The 19,173-nt window shown below is 36.9% G+C and overlaps 1 protein-coding gene across 1 annotated transcript in view; it reads right to left on the minus strand.

Annotated features, from left to right (window-relative positions):
- The window catches only part of LOC122788409 (peptide YY-like), a 19,276-nt gene extending 1,032 nt beyond the window's left edge, over positions 1–18,244 (minus strand). The window contains exons 1-3 of the mRNA XM_044055480.1: positions 18,099–18,244; positions 7,855–8,042; positions 2,882–2,962 (exon numbers count right to left, since the gene is read on the minus strand). Of these exons, the coding sequence (XP_043911415.1) occupies positions 2,882–2,962; positions 7,855–8,042 (269 nt within the window). The 5' untranslated portion in view covers positions 18,099–18,244. The remainder of the gene's footprint in view (positions 1–2,881; positions 2,963–7,854; positions 8,043–18,098) is intronic.
- Positions 18,245–19,173: the final 929 nt, after the last annotated feature.

The raw sequence follows: 19,173 nt of genomic DNA on the forward strand, positions 1-19,173 counted from the left end.
CTTCTTGCACTTCTAAAATCTATATATCTACTTCTGTATGTCCCCCCTTCTACGTTTCTTCATCTACTTGCCGACTATTAACTACATCCTCTCCTTTTCTGCTCTCCTCCTATTTTCTCATTCTTGTCATATTTCTACTACCCTCTTCTTCTTTAGTTCTGCTTTTTCTCTACAAACACTTTAACTGCAAAGTTCTTTGATGGATTGGCATATTTCCCACAGTATTGAAAACTTTGTAAATATTTGTAAATGGTGATAGTCTCTGGGAAAGGGATACAGCTATCTTGAAATGTAGCATTTTCACTTGAAACAAAGCTAGCCTGAACTTCAGACACACTCTTGAATAAACTGCCATGGCTGCCTTACCTGATCACATCTCTAACTGTTAAATTAATGCCTGTTTGCCGATTCATAACTCATGCAGTTTTCTTTTTTAGCAGCCTTAATTTGCAGTGCTCATATCTATAAATGGATGTTGACATGCCCAGCCCATTGTTGCAACAGCAGCAGACATTTACTATGCCCTACACCTTCTCAAACCAGTAATGGTAACACATCCCCATTCCTCACTTCATGTCGGCATTCTCTGTAGCCATGGTGGATCGTACCTGCTTCACTTGACTGTTACACATCCCATCCTTTGCTTTATATGCATCATAAAGGGTTGTAATTGGGTCTCTGATTGTAACCACGTTATGTTTTTGAGACATAGATGTCAAGAAATTCACCCCAGGAGTGAAGCTCGAGTGGTGAATCTTGGCATCCATATCAAGAACGCATAAGAACTGGTTATGATGTTTTATCTACTCCATGTAGTAACTGCTACAAAAAAGTAGTCATTTTCAGACTTTGTCAGCCAGTAAAGCACTTAGCAAGTGTTGTTGGATAGACAGCAAGTTAGGAAAAATTCAGAAACAGCTTTGAAATACTACCCTAATTAATAAGTTAATTACAGACTGACATCTGTAAACTTATGAGGACATAGGAGGAAAGATATTCATGGACCGGTGTGCGTGAAGGGAAAGCCCCTTCCCTTATACCTGACAGTAATAGCGCTTAGAAGTTGTGTAACAAATGATACATACCTCTGAAAGCACTGATACAGCCAAGTCTTGTGCTACAGAAGTGCATAACGTGTTTACCTTTTTCCAGTTTTGGAGTATAATCATGGCACTTCATTCTGTACAGTTACGTCACTCACACTGTAATGTGCTTTTTTTATGAATCATTTCTATTGCTGTCCATGTATCTCATTACAAGTTTTATTATAAGTCCTTTGTAGATTTAGTATGTGACTCAACAAAGTGTTTGTTTTATGATTTATATATATATATATATATATATATATATATATATATATATATATATATATACAATGCCCTGTATGTGTCTTTACAAATTCTGTTATTTGCCATCTATTCTTCCATTATGTGGCCATCATGTGATCGAGTTTATTTGTACTCATGGCATCTCATCTGTGTGCTCACTCTTGTCCTCACCCTCATTCACTTACCTTTTTATCTTTTTTACCTTTTTTTTCCCTCCCCAAAGTTGACCGTCAGCTGTCACCAACTCCTCTGCTTGTTTACAGAGTCTAATGGCCCATCTTAGCCTCTCCTGGGCTCAACCTGACCCATGTTCAAAGGAAGTTGATGTAGAATCATGCTGCTGATAGGGAGTGTGCCCTACCCCCCCCCCCCCATATACTGGCTCACAGCAGCTTTGCAAGCTGTGCAATCGCTGCTTTTGAGAGGTGCATACTCATTTCTGCATGTGCAGAATGTCTCCAACAAGTGGCACACCACTTACAGCGCTGAGCTCAACTGGCTCTTAATGCTGCTACAACAGTGCACCTAGGTACCCTCCCCCAGAAGAGAAAGACAGCATCAGCTGCTCACTTCCATTATCCTCTCTCCCAGGTCCACTAGTCAAATATGGGTGATCTGGGACGCAGTAAGAGCTGTATCCATCTATGCCACAAGGCTGTGTCATTCACTAACCTCTAGAAAGACTGGAATTAAATGCATGCCAGCAGCATATTTTGCACATAATATAAATCTTGACTTCACAAGCTGCTCTGATCTTCAATGGTTATTTCACTTATTTCATTATCTGCTGTCCACACTGCAGTCTGAACCCTTATCCTACGTTGTCAGCCCTACCATTCAATGTCCACTCTTATCCTTGTTTAGAGTATTACACTTATAGTGGTTTCCTGCAAACTGCTTCTTTATGCAAGCCATACCCATTTGAATTTCTCCTATTACTTGTTTTCTCCATCTGTTATTTTCTGAGACCTACTATTTCACTGACTGTGTTTTGTTTTTATTTTTGATTTTCTGGCATTCACTATATGACCACCTGTTCTCCCTGGTGGCAACATCATAACTCCATAAGTAGATAGCTAATTAGACTTACAATGTGCTTGCTATTTGCACTTGTATGCCCAGGGGTACTCATGCAATGAGCTTAGTTCATTTTCTGCAAGTGACAAGTTTCCTCAGATGTCCCACTCTTCTTAGAAGTTTGGCATATCTCTAGTCTGTGGTGAAGATTTTCTGGCATGTCTCTAGTCTGTGTTGGAGATTTTCTTAATAGGACATACTCCCAACACCCCCTTATCCATACTCTGGGAGACATGATCCAGTAAAAGCCTTATTATTTGACACTCACCCCAGCTGGAAACTAACTAAACATGGTCACTTTTGGTTAGGACAGATGTCCTGCATCAGTAGGATGGATCAGTATTCCACTCTCATTTCATACAGAAGTTTGTTCACTGCCACCCCTAAAACTGAAAGAAATACATCTGTCTCCCCACTTCCCAGCCATTACTATCGCATAATAGATATTCGGTATCAGAGAAATGCTTATAACATACCGTGATCTATCATTGTGATCCATGCTGTCAGCAAAAAACAGATCTGACATCAAGGCATCAGGACTGGACCTCTTTCCATATCTGTCGGGTGAGAGAACAATACACATTACTTTATCAATTCACTCTGCAAACAAATGTTTATGGTACCTGTCAGTTAATATTCACTTGTACAAATGGTTCTAAATAGGTGTAAAAGTAAAATATTGTCAACAGAAGGGCTGGTTACAGTCAAGCCCACATGACACAGTATGAAAAACAAATAGATCTCATGAAACATCTAAGTCTGCTATGCACACTGCCTAGGAGAACACTTATAATGCTGGTAATTTCTAACACTCAATCATTTTTAAGACTGTCTTTTTAAAGATACATACAACACAATACTGAGTTGCTAACAGAATTAGCAGGAACAGAGTATCCCTTAAAGGGAGAAACAAATGCATTTAGGCCATCTGCTGTTTTAATGTGCTGATGTGATACAAAATAAAACATTATGAGTGCTGCTTATGAAAAGAGTGTGTCACTTGGTGACATCCACAAAGCAGTAACATTCAGAATATTTTCTGTTTTTCTAGTCCTGTATGCGTAGATGTATGATGTGTCAAACGTGGCAAAACAAACTTAAGCGACTTCCAGACCATGAACTGCCTTGTTAAAATACTCTTCCTCAATACCTGTGATTCCTCTCCACGTTCAAAAAGAAATAATTATGTAGTAAACAATTAACATGACAGGATTTGCATTCACTAGGTAATATACACCTATATGGAAAGGTTACTGGGTATGATATGTAGCTGAGTGTCTAACAACATCTGCAGTAAAGAACATATTGCCCTAATGACAACACTTTGTAGTGTTAAACCTATAATACCCCATGACATATCTTGTAGATTTTTCTCTAGAATATGTTATTATCATGAACCATATTGTGCAATTTTCCACTTGAAAAAAACATTTATAAATTAATAATTTTAAGATTCCTCAGGTGGGGACAAAATTCACAAATTCAAATAAAATAAACTCTTTTTGAGATATTACCTTCTAAGACAAACATGTAAAATTCTATTTTAATTCAGCTTCCTGATCAATGTATCATAAAATGGCAACATCATATAATTGATTTGAAAAAGTATTGAAAAGGTAGAATGTTTATAATTACATGCAGTTCTAATATTTACTCGTTCCTATTGCCAAAAACGTACCCCTATTATCACATATGAGAAAGCCTCTGGTAAAATACATATTTTCATAGAAAACATGGCATTATTGGATCATTTCTCTTGTTTGTTAAACAGCAAAAACGAAAGAACATAACATCAGTGCACTTTGTTTTAAAGTAGATAGGTTTGTGTGTTTGTCCCTGTGAGCATAAGTACGCATGTGTGCTTGTGGGTAGAGTGTGTGCACATGCAAGCATATGAGTATTTGTACATTTGTACACAAATATGTGTCCTGATGTGCTTATACACAGATATGTTTATGTGCGTGTATGTGTACAAGCATGTCTTTATATCTGCTTATTTAAAATTATTTTTTCTGTACAAAATGCTCAAATATAATCCTGTTAGATTTAAACTACTTTCGTTTTTGGGCTAGTTAAAACATCTAAAGTTCAAATTTAATTTGCACTGTAAGTGAGGTCACTACTATATGATACAATGAAAATATACTGATAACAACAGGAACTGGTTCACTTCTCCATGTGTAATCAAACTCGGTTATTTTTGTCCATTTTTAAACAATGACATCCTTTCTAAAGGGTTCTCTCCAGAGGACTAAATACAATTTGTGGTGTGCATGATGTGTTCTAGGATGATAGATTTCTGTATATTCTGACTACAGGACACAATAAGCTGTTAACTGAAGTGCCATTGGACTACAGGACACAATAAGCTGTTAACTGAAGTGCCATTGGACTACAGGACACAATAAGCTGTTAACTGAAGTATCATTTGACTACAGGACAGAATAAGATGTTAAATGAAGTGTCATTTGACTACAGGACACAATAAGCTGTTAAACTGAAGTGTCATTATACCTCCCTCTACAAAGTTAGTATTGGTGACATAGGCTGTGGAATATGTTACTACTATGAGTATCTTGTAAATTACACATCTGTCAATACCTGAACACTTCAAATGAGTCTAGATATTGCAGAAAGCACTACCACTGGCAACAAACAAAGTCTGACAACCTTTGCCACAAGTAGTTTCTTCAGGAAAAAACTGCTTTTCAGGAATTGGTGTTAATGTGCTGTAGTATGAAACATCTTGGTTCATAAAGTGTTACAGGTCAAGTATGACTGATTGAAATGCAGGCATGCATCTACATGAAACTAACACCCCAGCTACACAAGGCACATAAACACTTTGCTCACAAATCAGGTACTTCAGCACAGATATAGCCAACAGACATAATACAAACATTATTGGCAGGAAGGCAAGCCCTGATGCACAACCATTACTTTTGCATTCTTTCATTCTTATCCAAGTTTTCTGCAGCTCAGAGGAGAGAGATTATTAAAAAAAGTCTCACTTTCTTCTTCTGGATGGTGCAGCTTTGGGAATCTATAAAAATGTACTACATTACAAGTCTCGCTCATTACTCCTATGTATAGTGAGCAAACAGTAATTATAAAACAATGCATTAAGCAGTCATGAATGAGCAACCAAAACGTGATCACAGTGATATCAAACAGGTGACATACATCCAGTAATGTTATTTTTTCTTTTCTCTTTTAATAGAAAGTTCTCCTGCTCATGTCAACAGTGAGCTGGGAGTAATTTAATCCTCTAGTAAAATAACTAATTATTTTGTTTGAAAATACCTAGTACGAACATTTCAAATGTCTCCCATTACAATATAAAACAGAATGGAAAAACAGAAAAAAAGAAACAGTGGGCAGTCGTACTGTATATTTTATTGGAGTAGAACACTGTGTCTATTCACAGAATGCCCCTTCACCTTCAAGCTGCTTTGAAAGCATGCCATTCAAGTCATGCTAGTTATCCAGTAGTCTAATACAGGAGCCCCATCCTTTAGCTGTTGAGAGATGGGCATGTCTACTGCCATTACCTAATGCTGCTCATGCCAAAGGAGGACATGGCAACACTGTCATTTCAAATGGGTGCAAAATCCTGCATTTTTAAAATACTTTATTAAAACTTGGAGGTACTTCCTGGTGGCTTGTTACATTGATACACTGGAGTTTTAGGAAGCTGAGGGAGACGGAACAAATAATGGGATACAGTGAATTGTTTAAAAATATGAAATTACATCCCATGATAACAGGCAGACCACTATGGCTGTTATCTGTAGCAAAGATATCATAAATGTCTGAGGGACAACTAGAAATGAGGGCCATGTTGAGCCCATATGCTTACTAGAATGAAGTCCAGACCATCTAGTAGAAATTTCTGGGGAGTTAAGTAATGTTTAACTCCCATCTGTACTGAAATCTGATTCAGGATATTTCTAAGAATTATCTGAGTGAGTGTTCCACCCCCAGTTGTGTTGGAATAAGACTGACACGTCTCTGAGTTTTGTGAGTAGATGTTCGCTGCACAGTCCCACCTTTACTAGAATGAAACATGTGTCATTATCAGTAGCTGTTTTTGGGGAGAGACTGTTTATACCTCAGAAACTTAACTGTGGCATTATTAAACATTTGCAGCGGAAATGTTATTGTTCAACACCATCGTCGATACACCTGCAATGAGACCCACAATATGTCTCAGGTTTGTTTCAGAAGTTGCCAATGTTCACCCTCCCCTCCAAACACACACACACACACACACACACACACACACACACACACACACACACACACACACAAACGCACACATACACGCACGCACACGACACACACACATGCACACACAAACACACAGAAGAAATTGGACATCCCTAGGATTTGACAGGCAGAGCCCAACCTTCATGCATTTTGGTACAAGGCATGAAATATTTCACTATGGCACAAAGGGTTAAACTTACCATTTGCTAGTATATTTTATTCTACACTGCTGAGTCTGAATCTATCAATATCCAGCCATGTACAATGTGCCTTATGATTAGGTCATCTAACCAGAATAATTTTCCGAGGCTGCCTTTGAAAAACAAAAGCACTTGTGTCTAATGGGTTTATTCATCTGCTGGTAAATAAATGAATAATAGCTCCAGTGGAAACTGAACAGTGGTCAGCCTCTATTAAGACTGGAATGACCCTTAAAGCATCACAGACATTACCTTGGTAATGTTCTGACACCACTGTATATATCAGATTATTAAACACACTGGACATCTTTGAAAATACTTTGATGATAGTGAAGTAGATAAGAGGAAAATGTTTTTTCCAAAGGAAATAAAGCTTAAGGACCATTTATGTGGGAGGCAGATGTAAGATGATGAGATACTGTCTGCAGAAAGAATGCTGCATTCTTGGAGCAGTTTTACAATGAAACTGGAGGAAGCAAAATTTATGGCGGGGTCCACGAAATCAAGAATGAATGTCATTGATACAAGGACTAGAAAGGAGTAAGAGTGATAGGTGCTTGACCCAGAGGAATGGGGGGTTAGATTTATGTTGATAAAAAATGGCAAGTTGAAAAAGGTGAAGTACACAAATCACACAGTTCTAATCTGCAAGTGGACAGTGTCGGCATGATCTCTACACCTTTTTAAGTTGTAGAGGGCATCAAAGAGTAGCATCTTTTCAGTTTCAGAACAGTGTGCAGCAACCACCTTGTCACAAACCCACTTTAACACTAAAGCACTTTAACTCCTGCTCTGCCCACACCATGGATGCCCTCATTATATAGTGCAGATTTTAATTTATTCCAAAACTGAAGTGTGTGCTGTGCTCATGACGCTGTACTTTATTTACACATTCCTTTTACATCTGTGTAAGCTCAGCACTGATATCCATCAAGAAATGCAACAACAAAACATGGATATGACACAAAATGAAGTCTTACCTCTGTCTTGTGACAAGGTTGATATAGTGCCTGAGGGCAGAATAATATTTGGCCAGCTCTTCGGGGGATGCATTATCTCCTGGATTCTCTGGTTTTGGGGGATATGCATCCACAAAGGTACCCAGACATACCAAAATGCAAAGTGTGATTGCAAATGCAACAAACCAGGATTTTATTGAGGTTACCATCTAGAAGAAGCAGAGAAAAAATAAGGCATAAATACAGTGAAGTGGAATTCCGTGGCTAAACACAAGAGAGAAAAACACATATTTATGAATGGTGTGGGACACAAGAGTTTCTTCAGCCATGTTGTCAGGAAATAAGCTTAAACATTCCTGCTCAAAATGAACAGTTCTAATAATGAAAATTAACCTGATTACAAATAAACTCTGTCATTTATATTACATTTTGATTGTTTACAGTAAAAAGATGGAAGGAAGACATGGGTCTTGCTGTTTAAAGCTTTTGTTTGCTTCATAGTGTATGCGATAGAGCAGGATATTGAGTATTCTGTCTGCAGGGTAATTGTAATGGAAGACATAAAGCTAAAGCACCATGATCACACCTGATGGCACTGGGCCCACAGTGACCAAGTGATAATCATGGGTTTACAAACCTTGGCCTTCAGTTTCAAAAATATGTCCACTAATTTCTTGGTCACTAAGTACCATACACGTTATTTCTCTGTATAAAGGAACTAAACTACAAGGTAAACTAGCATGTGAAATTAATTATCCAGTGTTGGTTACATTTAGAGACTAGGAGATGGACATTAGACAGTTTCAGTTTCATGTTATTATATTTCTGTTGAAACATCTAGGTAAGAGACATGAGGCAAACCTGGCAGTTTTCTTCTCTAAGATGTATGCAGACACTTTATGGAAGTCATAATGTCACACGTAACATAAAGGCAGACATCACTGGGGAGCATGGGCTTATTCTCTAAAGGTGACATAATACTGGATGAGTCCACTAAATTACAATGGGGGAGACAGGGACAGAGCCCAGATGTGTCTGCAGCACTGAACAACAACCTAACCATGACATCAGGAGACATGTTCTTGCTAGTTACACTAATATAGTTGTCAAAACAATGTCAAAGGATCTTTAACTTCACTTCCTAAACCCACACAACACAAAAATGGGACCTCAGTTCAGTGTCTCATCCACAGGGCAATAACTTAGGCATAACTACCCATGATGCATTGAAATAACAGCAGGCATCACACTACCCATGATGCACTGAAATTACAGCATTAGAATTTGCATCTAAATTCCTGACTGGGGGGGCAAAAAGTCAATGTACCTACAGGACCCATGCCCACAATTTGAGAGAAGTGATAGCACTTGAAACACTTTAATGTACTACCCACTGTAGAAAACTCAATTACTGCATGACAGTATCAATCAGCACTAGCAGTCGACCAAAGGGTCATGGTTGCTGTGTGTGTGTGTGTGTGTGTGTGTGTGTGTGTGTGTGTGTGTGTGTGTGTGTGTGTATGCATATGCAAGCGTGTGTGCATGTGTGGTGTATATGTGTGCATGTGTGTGTGTGTGTGTGTGTGTGTGTGTGTGTGTGTGTGTGTGTGTGTGTGTGTGTGTGTGTGTGTGTGTGCGTGTGTGTGTGTGTGTGTGTGTGTGTGTGTGTGTGTGTGTGTGTGTGTGTGTGTGTGTGTGTGTGTCTGGGTGGATGGGTGGGTGCATGCAAGACTGGGTAGGGGTGTGTGCATGTTTGTGTGGTGCATGTGTGTGCAGATTTGCATGGGTGTGTGCTGGACAGTCATGTTTACTGGAAGTCCTATTGCTAAAGGAAAAAAAATGTCACCTTTACTGGTGCTAGCAAGAATTATTTTTATGATGTCTGTGTGCTATTGAATGTCTTAATTATTTTCAGAGTAACAAAGAGTCCCTTTACAAACAACTTGAAATCTACTGTCTGCCTTCAGTTTATGCAGATATATTATCACTCATGTAATTGTTTTATATATATATATATGGGTCCACTTTGTAATTTCAAAATACTGAAATCTCAAAATTCAGTATTTTGAAACCACAAAGCCGAAAACCCAATCAAAACTCAAAAACTCGAAAACACACAACTGCGAAATTCAAAATCCCATAACAACGCTACTCATACAGCACACACATAAACATATACAACACCCCCCACAATCAAACAAACTCACCTAAACTACATATAAGCAGGGGGTAAGCCCCCCCTGCACTCCCCCACACCCTCCCTACTTATATATTCTAAGTCCGAGATCGCACAAACAGAAACACAAACGGAACTCACACACACAAATCTTACAGTCCCTCAAACACACATATAACAGTCACAACAAACACACACACTAAACCCCTAACCAACATACTTACACACACAAACTTACCAAAATTAAACCCAAACATACACACACCATACCGCCAGAAGCAGAATTTCAAAATATCCATGCTTCGGTATTGTGACTTTCATGCTTCTGCCGATTTTGAAAATGTGAGTCTGCGACTTTGAAAGTTCAAAATACTGCAATTCGAGATTTCAGTATTTTGAAATTACAAAATGGACCCATATATATATATATATATATATATATATATATATATATATATATATATATTTTTTTCCCCTCTATATGATCAAACATTCATAATGTCATGACTGAAAACCAGCATTAAGAAGTTTAAACACACAGAAGACTGAACACCATAAGTATCGAAGTTACAAAAGATCAAGAAGGGAAAAGTATCTCTTCAATCTTCACACTAACCTCCCCCCATAACAATACCCCCAAATCCAACTGAATAGTGGCAGTGTTACAAGAATGGTTTTATTAAGGTAAGGTGGAGGGTTGTGGTTGAGGGAAGCAGAAACATTAAGGTTAGGGTTAGCACCCATTGCAAAAATGGGTAGGGGGCTCTGCCCCCTGCACCACCTTAGAAATGGATGCTAACCCTTACCATAATGATGCCCCTTCCCCAACCCTAACCCTAGACCTTGCCTTAATAAAAACCTTCCAGTAACACTGTCACTATAAAATATACACTCAGACACACAAAGACACACATCGACAACACTATGTCTATCCGCTTATCTAACTCTGACACTAACCCGAAAATACACAGACTCTCACATAAACATACAGCCTTATCCCCCTACCTATTGCCAACCCTAATGCAGACTCACACACATGCACAAATGCTCTCATCCCTTCCAGTCACACTCACCTTTCCTAATGAAACATTTCCTCGACATTTTGGCCATTCAGCTATCCATACATTCTGTATAAAGCATCACCCGCAGCACTCGTCGACCAAATGGGCATTCAATGAAATAAAGAGAACCCATATATATGTTGTGGTTGTTGTTGTGTTTTTCAGCTTTTCCCGGTTAGGGGTCACCACAGCGGAACTCCGGTCCGCTAATGATTTTTACGTGCTGAGTTACCAGCCCTATATATATATATATATATATATATATATATATATATATATATATATATATATATATATATATATATATACATACATGTATATATATATATATATATATATATATATACATACATGTATATGTATATATATATATATATATATATATATATATATATATATATACATATATATATATATATATATATATATATATATATATATATACATATATATATATACATACATGTATATATATATATATATATATATATATATATATATATATATATATATATATATATTATAAGGCATAAGAAAAATGAAAATTAGTTTGAAACAGAACATGCCTTATTTGTGTGCATGTGGTAAATTAAATGAATGATACATTACAGAACTGTTTTTAATTCATTTTCATTTTTTGTTTGAATATTGAAACATCTTTATTATTTATTTAATCCATGTTTTACCCATTACTTCATGACTCAGGTATATATTGTTGAGTTCACTTTTCATAAAGTTGCAGATCTTTGCAAAGATCCGTTGAGAAAATGTTCCATTGTAGATGTAAATAAAATACTGAAACCAGGGATTTTGTGCTGGGGACAAGCGTCTTGCACCACCATTACCCCTGCTACTTACAAATTAATTCTGAGATCTCATTAACATGGAGACAAAAGAGAAACTTCCTAAACCCCACTGTCTATTGATCTAGCAGTAATGCAATGTACTGCCATTACCAGAACTGTCTGACAACTGATGTAAAAACATGATTTCTCTTTCGATGATCTAACCACATGACAACAACAACTGCACCCATCTATATGAATAAGTATATCTGATTTATGTATATATATATATATATATATATATATATATATATATATGTATATATATATATATATATATATATATATATATATATATAAATGATTGCAATTCATTTGGTTGAAAACACAAATGATTGACAAAAACTGAGCCACAACAAAAGCGGCTAACTACACATTTGAGTGAATCTCATTTAGTTAATTCAAGCTTTATCTGGTGTAGGTATATAGAAGTGTGCAGGAAAATGAATGTTTGACTGAAAACGTAGTGTTTGTGGAAATGTGCAAGATTTTGTTATAGCTGGTAGTATGTATGTATTTGTGAGCATTTGAGGGTTTGGGTTACAGCTAGGGTTAGGATAGAGGATCAAGTTAGTTAGGGTTAGCACACATGCGTAAGTTAGTGCAAGGGGGCACTATGCTGCATTTTCAGTACCAAACTTAAAGTTAGTGTCAGCCTCCTAGTTTTGCTATTTTGCAGGAAAAGGCAACAGAATGCTTGTGATTTCAGTACAGACTGTATGGTATGCATACAGTTACCATACTACATTCATATTCTTTACCTTCTACAACAAACCATGTATTAACTGCTGATGATTTTCTTGTATTTCAATGTATAGAAATCATCAGTTTTTGAAGGTTAGTTATGCCAGGAAGCAGTTCCAATGCAATATCTGGGATAATGTGTCGTTATGCATTGTTTTACAGTTCTGTATATTTCAACTGCTAGTCATTTGGATGAAAATGAGAGCTTCCTTCCAAATACATCCATCTGATATAACCAGATCTAAGGTTATATTGAACGTTGGGCTAAACGATGCTGTACAGCTGAAATGCACACAGATGAATGACTTTAAGTACAAATATAGTCGTATAAAAATCATTTGAAGGCTTTACTTTCAATAACTAGATAATGCTGATACCAACTGCACTGTAGTGTGTTGTGCTGTACTGCATTGCAACAGATACTTTATGGTGCAGTCATAGTGCAGTCCTGGATTTGAGTCTGTCAGTCCCCAATTATATTATCAGGTAATATTGAATTATGCCAATGATAACAATAATAATTATATAATATAGTAATATATCTGTAAGCTTTACTTTTATTCCTGTGTTTGATTCCCCTCAGTCTTTACTTTCTGACTGAGCAAATGCTTCTAGGCTGCTTCTGAAAATAAATACTTTTGCCTAGTATGATTAACCCATTAGCAGATGTTAACGAATGAGTAAAATCAATAAATATATATAATTGTATTACGTTGTATGCATCTTATTATATGCTGCACATGGTCTTCTTCCAAAATGTGTAGCCACAGTGCAGAAGCCATCAGTCTTTACTATATGCAGGCTTTTTATTATATATGATTAATACCAAAATATTCCCAGTGCATAGAACTGTAACTTCAGTTCTCCATACAATACAGGTACCAAATGTTTTCAGATGTTCTTTTAGGAAACACGAAGATATTACATTCTGCACAAAAAGAATGGAGTTAATGGAAGACATTTATATTTACAGGCATTCCTGCCTTCATGAGAGATGCAACCCTTGTTCATAGGTTCATAGGAGATTACTTGGTTAATGGCTTAAGAGCTCTTACAAGCCTAGCCAATATAACCCAATTTTACCGAATAAATTACCCCTATGGGCAAGAGGATGGCATGGATTTGTGACTATGTCTTGAGTATCTTACAGACTGACACTGTCCAGAAGGAACACAGGCACTACTCCAGGTGTGAATTTATGATTCCCCATCCATTGATCCAAACTGCATTTGAAGAGGGACTAGAAATCATAGTCTGTATGACATTCAATTAATGGTGCATAAACATTTGCTTTAAGCTACTTCCTACACTGCTCTATTTAATAAAAATTAACAGGCAATTTTACTGCTATCATTAATTTAAAAAATCATTTATTTTGTGTGTTATAACCATGCACATATGGAAGCAGATCATTGCAGACACAGACTGCACCGTAATGTTAAAGCTTCTACTGTAGATATATTATTATACTATATATGCTCCTTACTTTGTTCTGATATACTTCATTCCTGCTATTCTGTGTTATTTCTCTCTTTATTACAAAGAAGTTGGACAGCTGATTTTGTTTTTGCCACTTCAAGGTATTTTCACCTACTGTACAATGTTTTACTGTGAATGTTTCTGGCAGATGTGGATAGATAACCCCTAAGACTTTGGCACTAAATCTCTTCCCTATTACAAGCTAGCCATTATGATCTGTCAAGTACTAGGGCACACTTCAAAGGGCAGGGCCAAGTCCTCTTACGTTTCCAATGTGCACAGTGTTAAATGAATTCACACTACTTTTACTGTAATATCACTATGTGTTGTCTGATATTAACTTAGAAACGTTTGACTAGCATTTCAATATATAAGAAAACAGACTCATAGGAAATATGAGAATAAGAAATACAGGAAACAAAATACTCATATGCAGATATAAACAACCTTAGACACAACTTTAGACATGTTTTGCATAACTTACAAATGCTGACTTTGCATTCCCAGTTGTGTCTGTACAATGCAACTAACAAATATTATATTATGTGTGTATTCTTTTTTGCATCATCCTTGTGTCTGTCTCTCTGCCCCCCCCCCCCCCCATACACATGTTGATATTACTTCTCCATCAAACAAATCGGTCTCTGACATCTGCAAAGCTCATTCATTTATTCATTCATTGTTTCAGTTATTAGAAGACCCTTCTGTTTCCATGCACTACTGAAGTCTGAAATGATCTTGAACAAATTGTGCTCATCCTCTGTTTCCAATACAACATCTCAAACCATTCTAGTAATGGTTATTAACAATCCATTCACAATTATTTGTTACGCTAAATGGCACACCACTGGCAGTCAGTGGTACAGCATTATAACGTGTTTGGAGCAACTTTTCAGATGGTTAGTATTTTATTACTGTCAAAAATATCTGTGTTTTTTTTTTTCATTTTGTATGCATTTCATTTCATAAAAGGTGCCATACAGTTTCCAGTATCCACTATGTAACACTACAGGAATTGTAATAAAGGAAATGCCACACAATCATTATCAGATGCCATGATGACTTTACCAGTATCGTCATTGTTTTTAGAACCACAAACTGTGCAATTTTTAAGGAAGCATTATTGTTACTGTTCACTTTGTAATATTTATTCCCAAAACTGATCCATTCATCTACATATCCACAACAAAAGCAAGGCTATTTATAACATTATTGTTTTTTATTACTTTTTCTACATTATGTGTATTAAGCTATAATAGTTTTAAACATAGACTGGAGTATACTGGAATGAATTTTCTAGTGTAAATTTAGAATGCACTATATTAAGTATCTCAGTTTGTAAAAATATGTAAACAAGTTTCAAATTATCAAAGTAAGTAGTACCTCTCATTACTGCATTTTCTGAAGGATGATTAGTTAGTGAACTACTGCAACCAAATACAACTGCAACTGCTTACGACTTCCAGAAAAAGCATGTTTATATATGTAGTAAGTAGTCACTCTCCTGGTGTCCATCTAGTTAGCTCCTTTAACCAATAAAACTGTGATCCTCAAGAAACTGTTCTGGTTCAAAGCATTCATAGCACTTTCTTTCAGAACTGTATAAGTTTACCACTGATTGGAAAATGAATGTTTCTAGATATTACCCCTGATTATGGAAACTACATATTGGAAAGCAGTTTTCTAATTGGCTGCAATATTTTAGCTTAGGTTTAATATTTTGAAAAGACATATGGAATGTCTAACTACTTGCTTCTGAGCAAAGCATCAGTATTTATGATGGTATTATTATAAATGGCATTATTATAAATGCTAAGTATTTCCAGCTATTAAATACGCAGACAGCAAATCATAATTTAAATTTCATATATTAGATTGTGAAAAACAGATCAAGTATATAACTTATGAGCATATATTATTGTTTAATAATCCCTTACGTGCAGCCACAGTATTTAAAAATCCCCGCTGTTGCAGATAAAGTTATGTTCTTTTAGTTAACAAAACAATAGATTAATCAAAAAATTAGAGTGAGATTCCAGGTCTGAGCACTAGGACATTCCCAACAGCATTAGTCAGTTGGATGAAGAGAAAAGCGAAGGTGGTGAGGAATATCTTGGAGATGTGAGCAAGTACACAATGCAGTTTGGAACCACATTTTCTTTGATTGTGTTAAAATTAAGCCATTTTGGAATGGTGCTAATAACGTTCTGCAAGCTTTATTTAATGAATCATTTTATTTAACTAAAGCTCTTGTACTATTAAATCTGAACGAAGGTCCTCATTTGAATAAGTCAAACATGTATCTAGTATGGATTATACTTGCAATTTCAAGGAAGTGTATAACAAGAAGATAGAATACAAACACAATACCAATTTTGGAAGACTTCTACAGCCTCCTGAAGACCACAGCATTATTGGAAATTAAAATTAAAAAAACTGAGAATTTTTCCAAAGCCATTTATCAACAGCCCTTGGGGAAAAGTCTTATTGTTGATTGATCAGACACTCTGATAATGGATTGGACATACTTATAAAGTAACTGTATACATTAAGATCTGTTATAGTGTCAGACTAATGTAAATAGTGTACATAGTTATTTAAGATGTTATGTATAAATTCTATGGAATTCATTCAAATGTTTTTGAAAAAAAAATTGAGAAAAAAAAAAGCGAAGGTGGTTCAATAATTAGTGAAAAGGATGAAATGTCATCATACAGCAGGCATTAAAGAACTTTAAATTACAAATTGCCAAGCTGGATTAACCAGTAGTAGGAAAATGATTTATCAACCACTGTATTTACACTCCTGCCTGTACTTCAGTTTTGCTTTTACATGTGGAGGACAGCAGGGTGGCAACTAGGTTATCAAATGCCATGCCACCCCATTCCTTGTACCATGTAGATTTTAAGAGGGAGTATATTGATAATTGGTACTCAGTCTGCAATCAATAAACTGAAGGAGAACACTGGATCCTGAGAAGCTAATTTATTCATCCTGCAGAAAAAAGCTCAGGTATACTGTACAACTGCTTCCTGTAAAGGGGGAGGGGGGGTAAATATTTAACTATTCCATCCAGGGGTGTCTGCAGAGAATGACAATACTGGAAAGCTGTTCCTTCGACCCTGAGTGACTGGGACAAGGTGGGGATGCTGAGTAGGTTCATCTCACATGGTAGCTAGACATAAGATAATGATGTAAATATTATAAAATGTGTTCACTTATTCCTAGACAACTCCACCGCCTAAAACTTACTCAGAAAAGATGATGAGTAATACAACAGTGGCAGACGAAATAAATAAATACTAGACCCTAGCTGACTTGAATTATGCAGTCAAAAGCTTGCAATGAGTCCTGATTGGAAACACCTACAGTAAACGCTAGCACATTGGAGCATTTAATTTGAAATAAAACAGCTGAAAGTATTAGCAATAGATTGGTCATCTGTTGCTAATTAGCACCTCACTGGTTGCACAGACAGTAAGAACCAAAATATTTACTGAAAACCTCTGTAAGTATAATTTTTCAGTGCCATGACATAGCTGGCATACATTTGGTTCATTCAGCAGTTTTCTTCATTTCCGAAGTCACATAAAAAATATGAAAAGTAATTCATCAGTACCTGTGCAGCTATATTTAATGTTAACTATTAAATTCCTTTTTGTAAGTGATACATATGTATATAGCAAGGTGCTCTGACATCATTTAAAAGTCTAGAATCAGAACAGCAGGCACAACAAAATGCATGGCAGCGCTACAGTACCCAAAAAGTGTTAACTGATAAATATCTTAAGTACTGGATTGGCATCTAACGGTTTTTATAATAAGTCAGTTTTGGAAAGCAGATCTCCCTTGCTCCACGTGTGCACTCAGAAGTCAGTGAATGAAATCCTAGCCCCCTCCCCAGCCCTTCTCCAGGGCAGTTTCCCAGTCGATATCCAGATTACCGCGTATGGTACTTACTGTGTCCTTAGATGGGTCCTGTTGACCAAATTCAGGTAGGTTGGGGCAGCTAGTTACCGATCGTGGTGGTACTGGCAGGTCCTTTCTTTCTGTTGGTGTTGTAGTACTCTTGCCTGAGAGCGGACTGTCTCTGCACTGCTTTGCCTGCCCAAGGGATTTATATATACCTGCCTAACACAGTAGCCCTGCCCTCTCTTCCCCCTCCCCCTCCTCATAGATTTGGGATCAGTCATTTACCTATTCCCCTGTGATCAATAGAACAGGAGTCACGCTGCCCACTTCCTGATCTGTCACACTTACCGTTCTGTCCAGAGAGACCACCTGAGTCACCTGAGCGCAAAAGGGGAATTAGAAATTGCATTGTATCTGAACGTAGTAGGTGGAAGCATTAAAACAAGGAAAACGAATTACTTATAACAAACTACGATCTTTATCATTTCAATAAAAGGAAACTATAAAGAGTGCAAATTGCTTTAGCATTCAAGTGATGACGAAAAGCTATGTCGTAAACCGAGCTAGATCTCTGCATGGGCAGAAGTTCAGTTCTGACTTTTTTTTTTGGGGGGGGTGTTATTTCTTGCGCATATCATAAAGCGTTAAGAGTTCCAGAGATTTGTTTAAATCTAAATACACCTCTCTACAAATAAATGCCCACATATTTCATCCATCATCGGACTGGTGGCAGGATGCAAACAATCAGTTATTGCAGGTGTTGAGATGCCCCCTCCCGTCATAGCCTGATTTGATTAATGCGATAGTCGCATCCATCCTGCTAGCCGCAAGCAGCAGTCAATAAAGCGATAATTGCAGAAAAATTGCCGTCTGGAGACCGTGAGTTTTGTTTTGTGTGACACGCAGTGGCAGGTCTGCCAACTCAAACCTGGAAACCTGTTAGCGGATTACTACCTGAAGCACGTGCAAAACCCAAATCATTAAAATATGCTTCAAATAAATAGCCAGCAAGATCGTCCCCTGCTTTAGCCATCAAGTCCCCAGTGCAACAGACCTACAGCGATTTACACTTTGAAATGAGAGACTCTTTAACTATTACTAATTAGGAAAAAAGGAATCAGTC

The sequence above is a fragment of the Protopterus annectens genome, chromosome 13.part0, assembly GCF_019279795.1.
Source record: "Protopterus annectens isolate FY-2018-M chromosome 13.part0, PAN1.0, whole genome shotgun sequence".
NCBI lineage: Eukaryota > Metazoa > Chordata > Ceratodontiformes > Protopteridae > Protopterus > Protopterus annectens.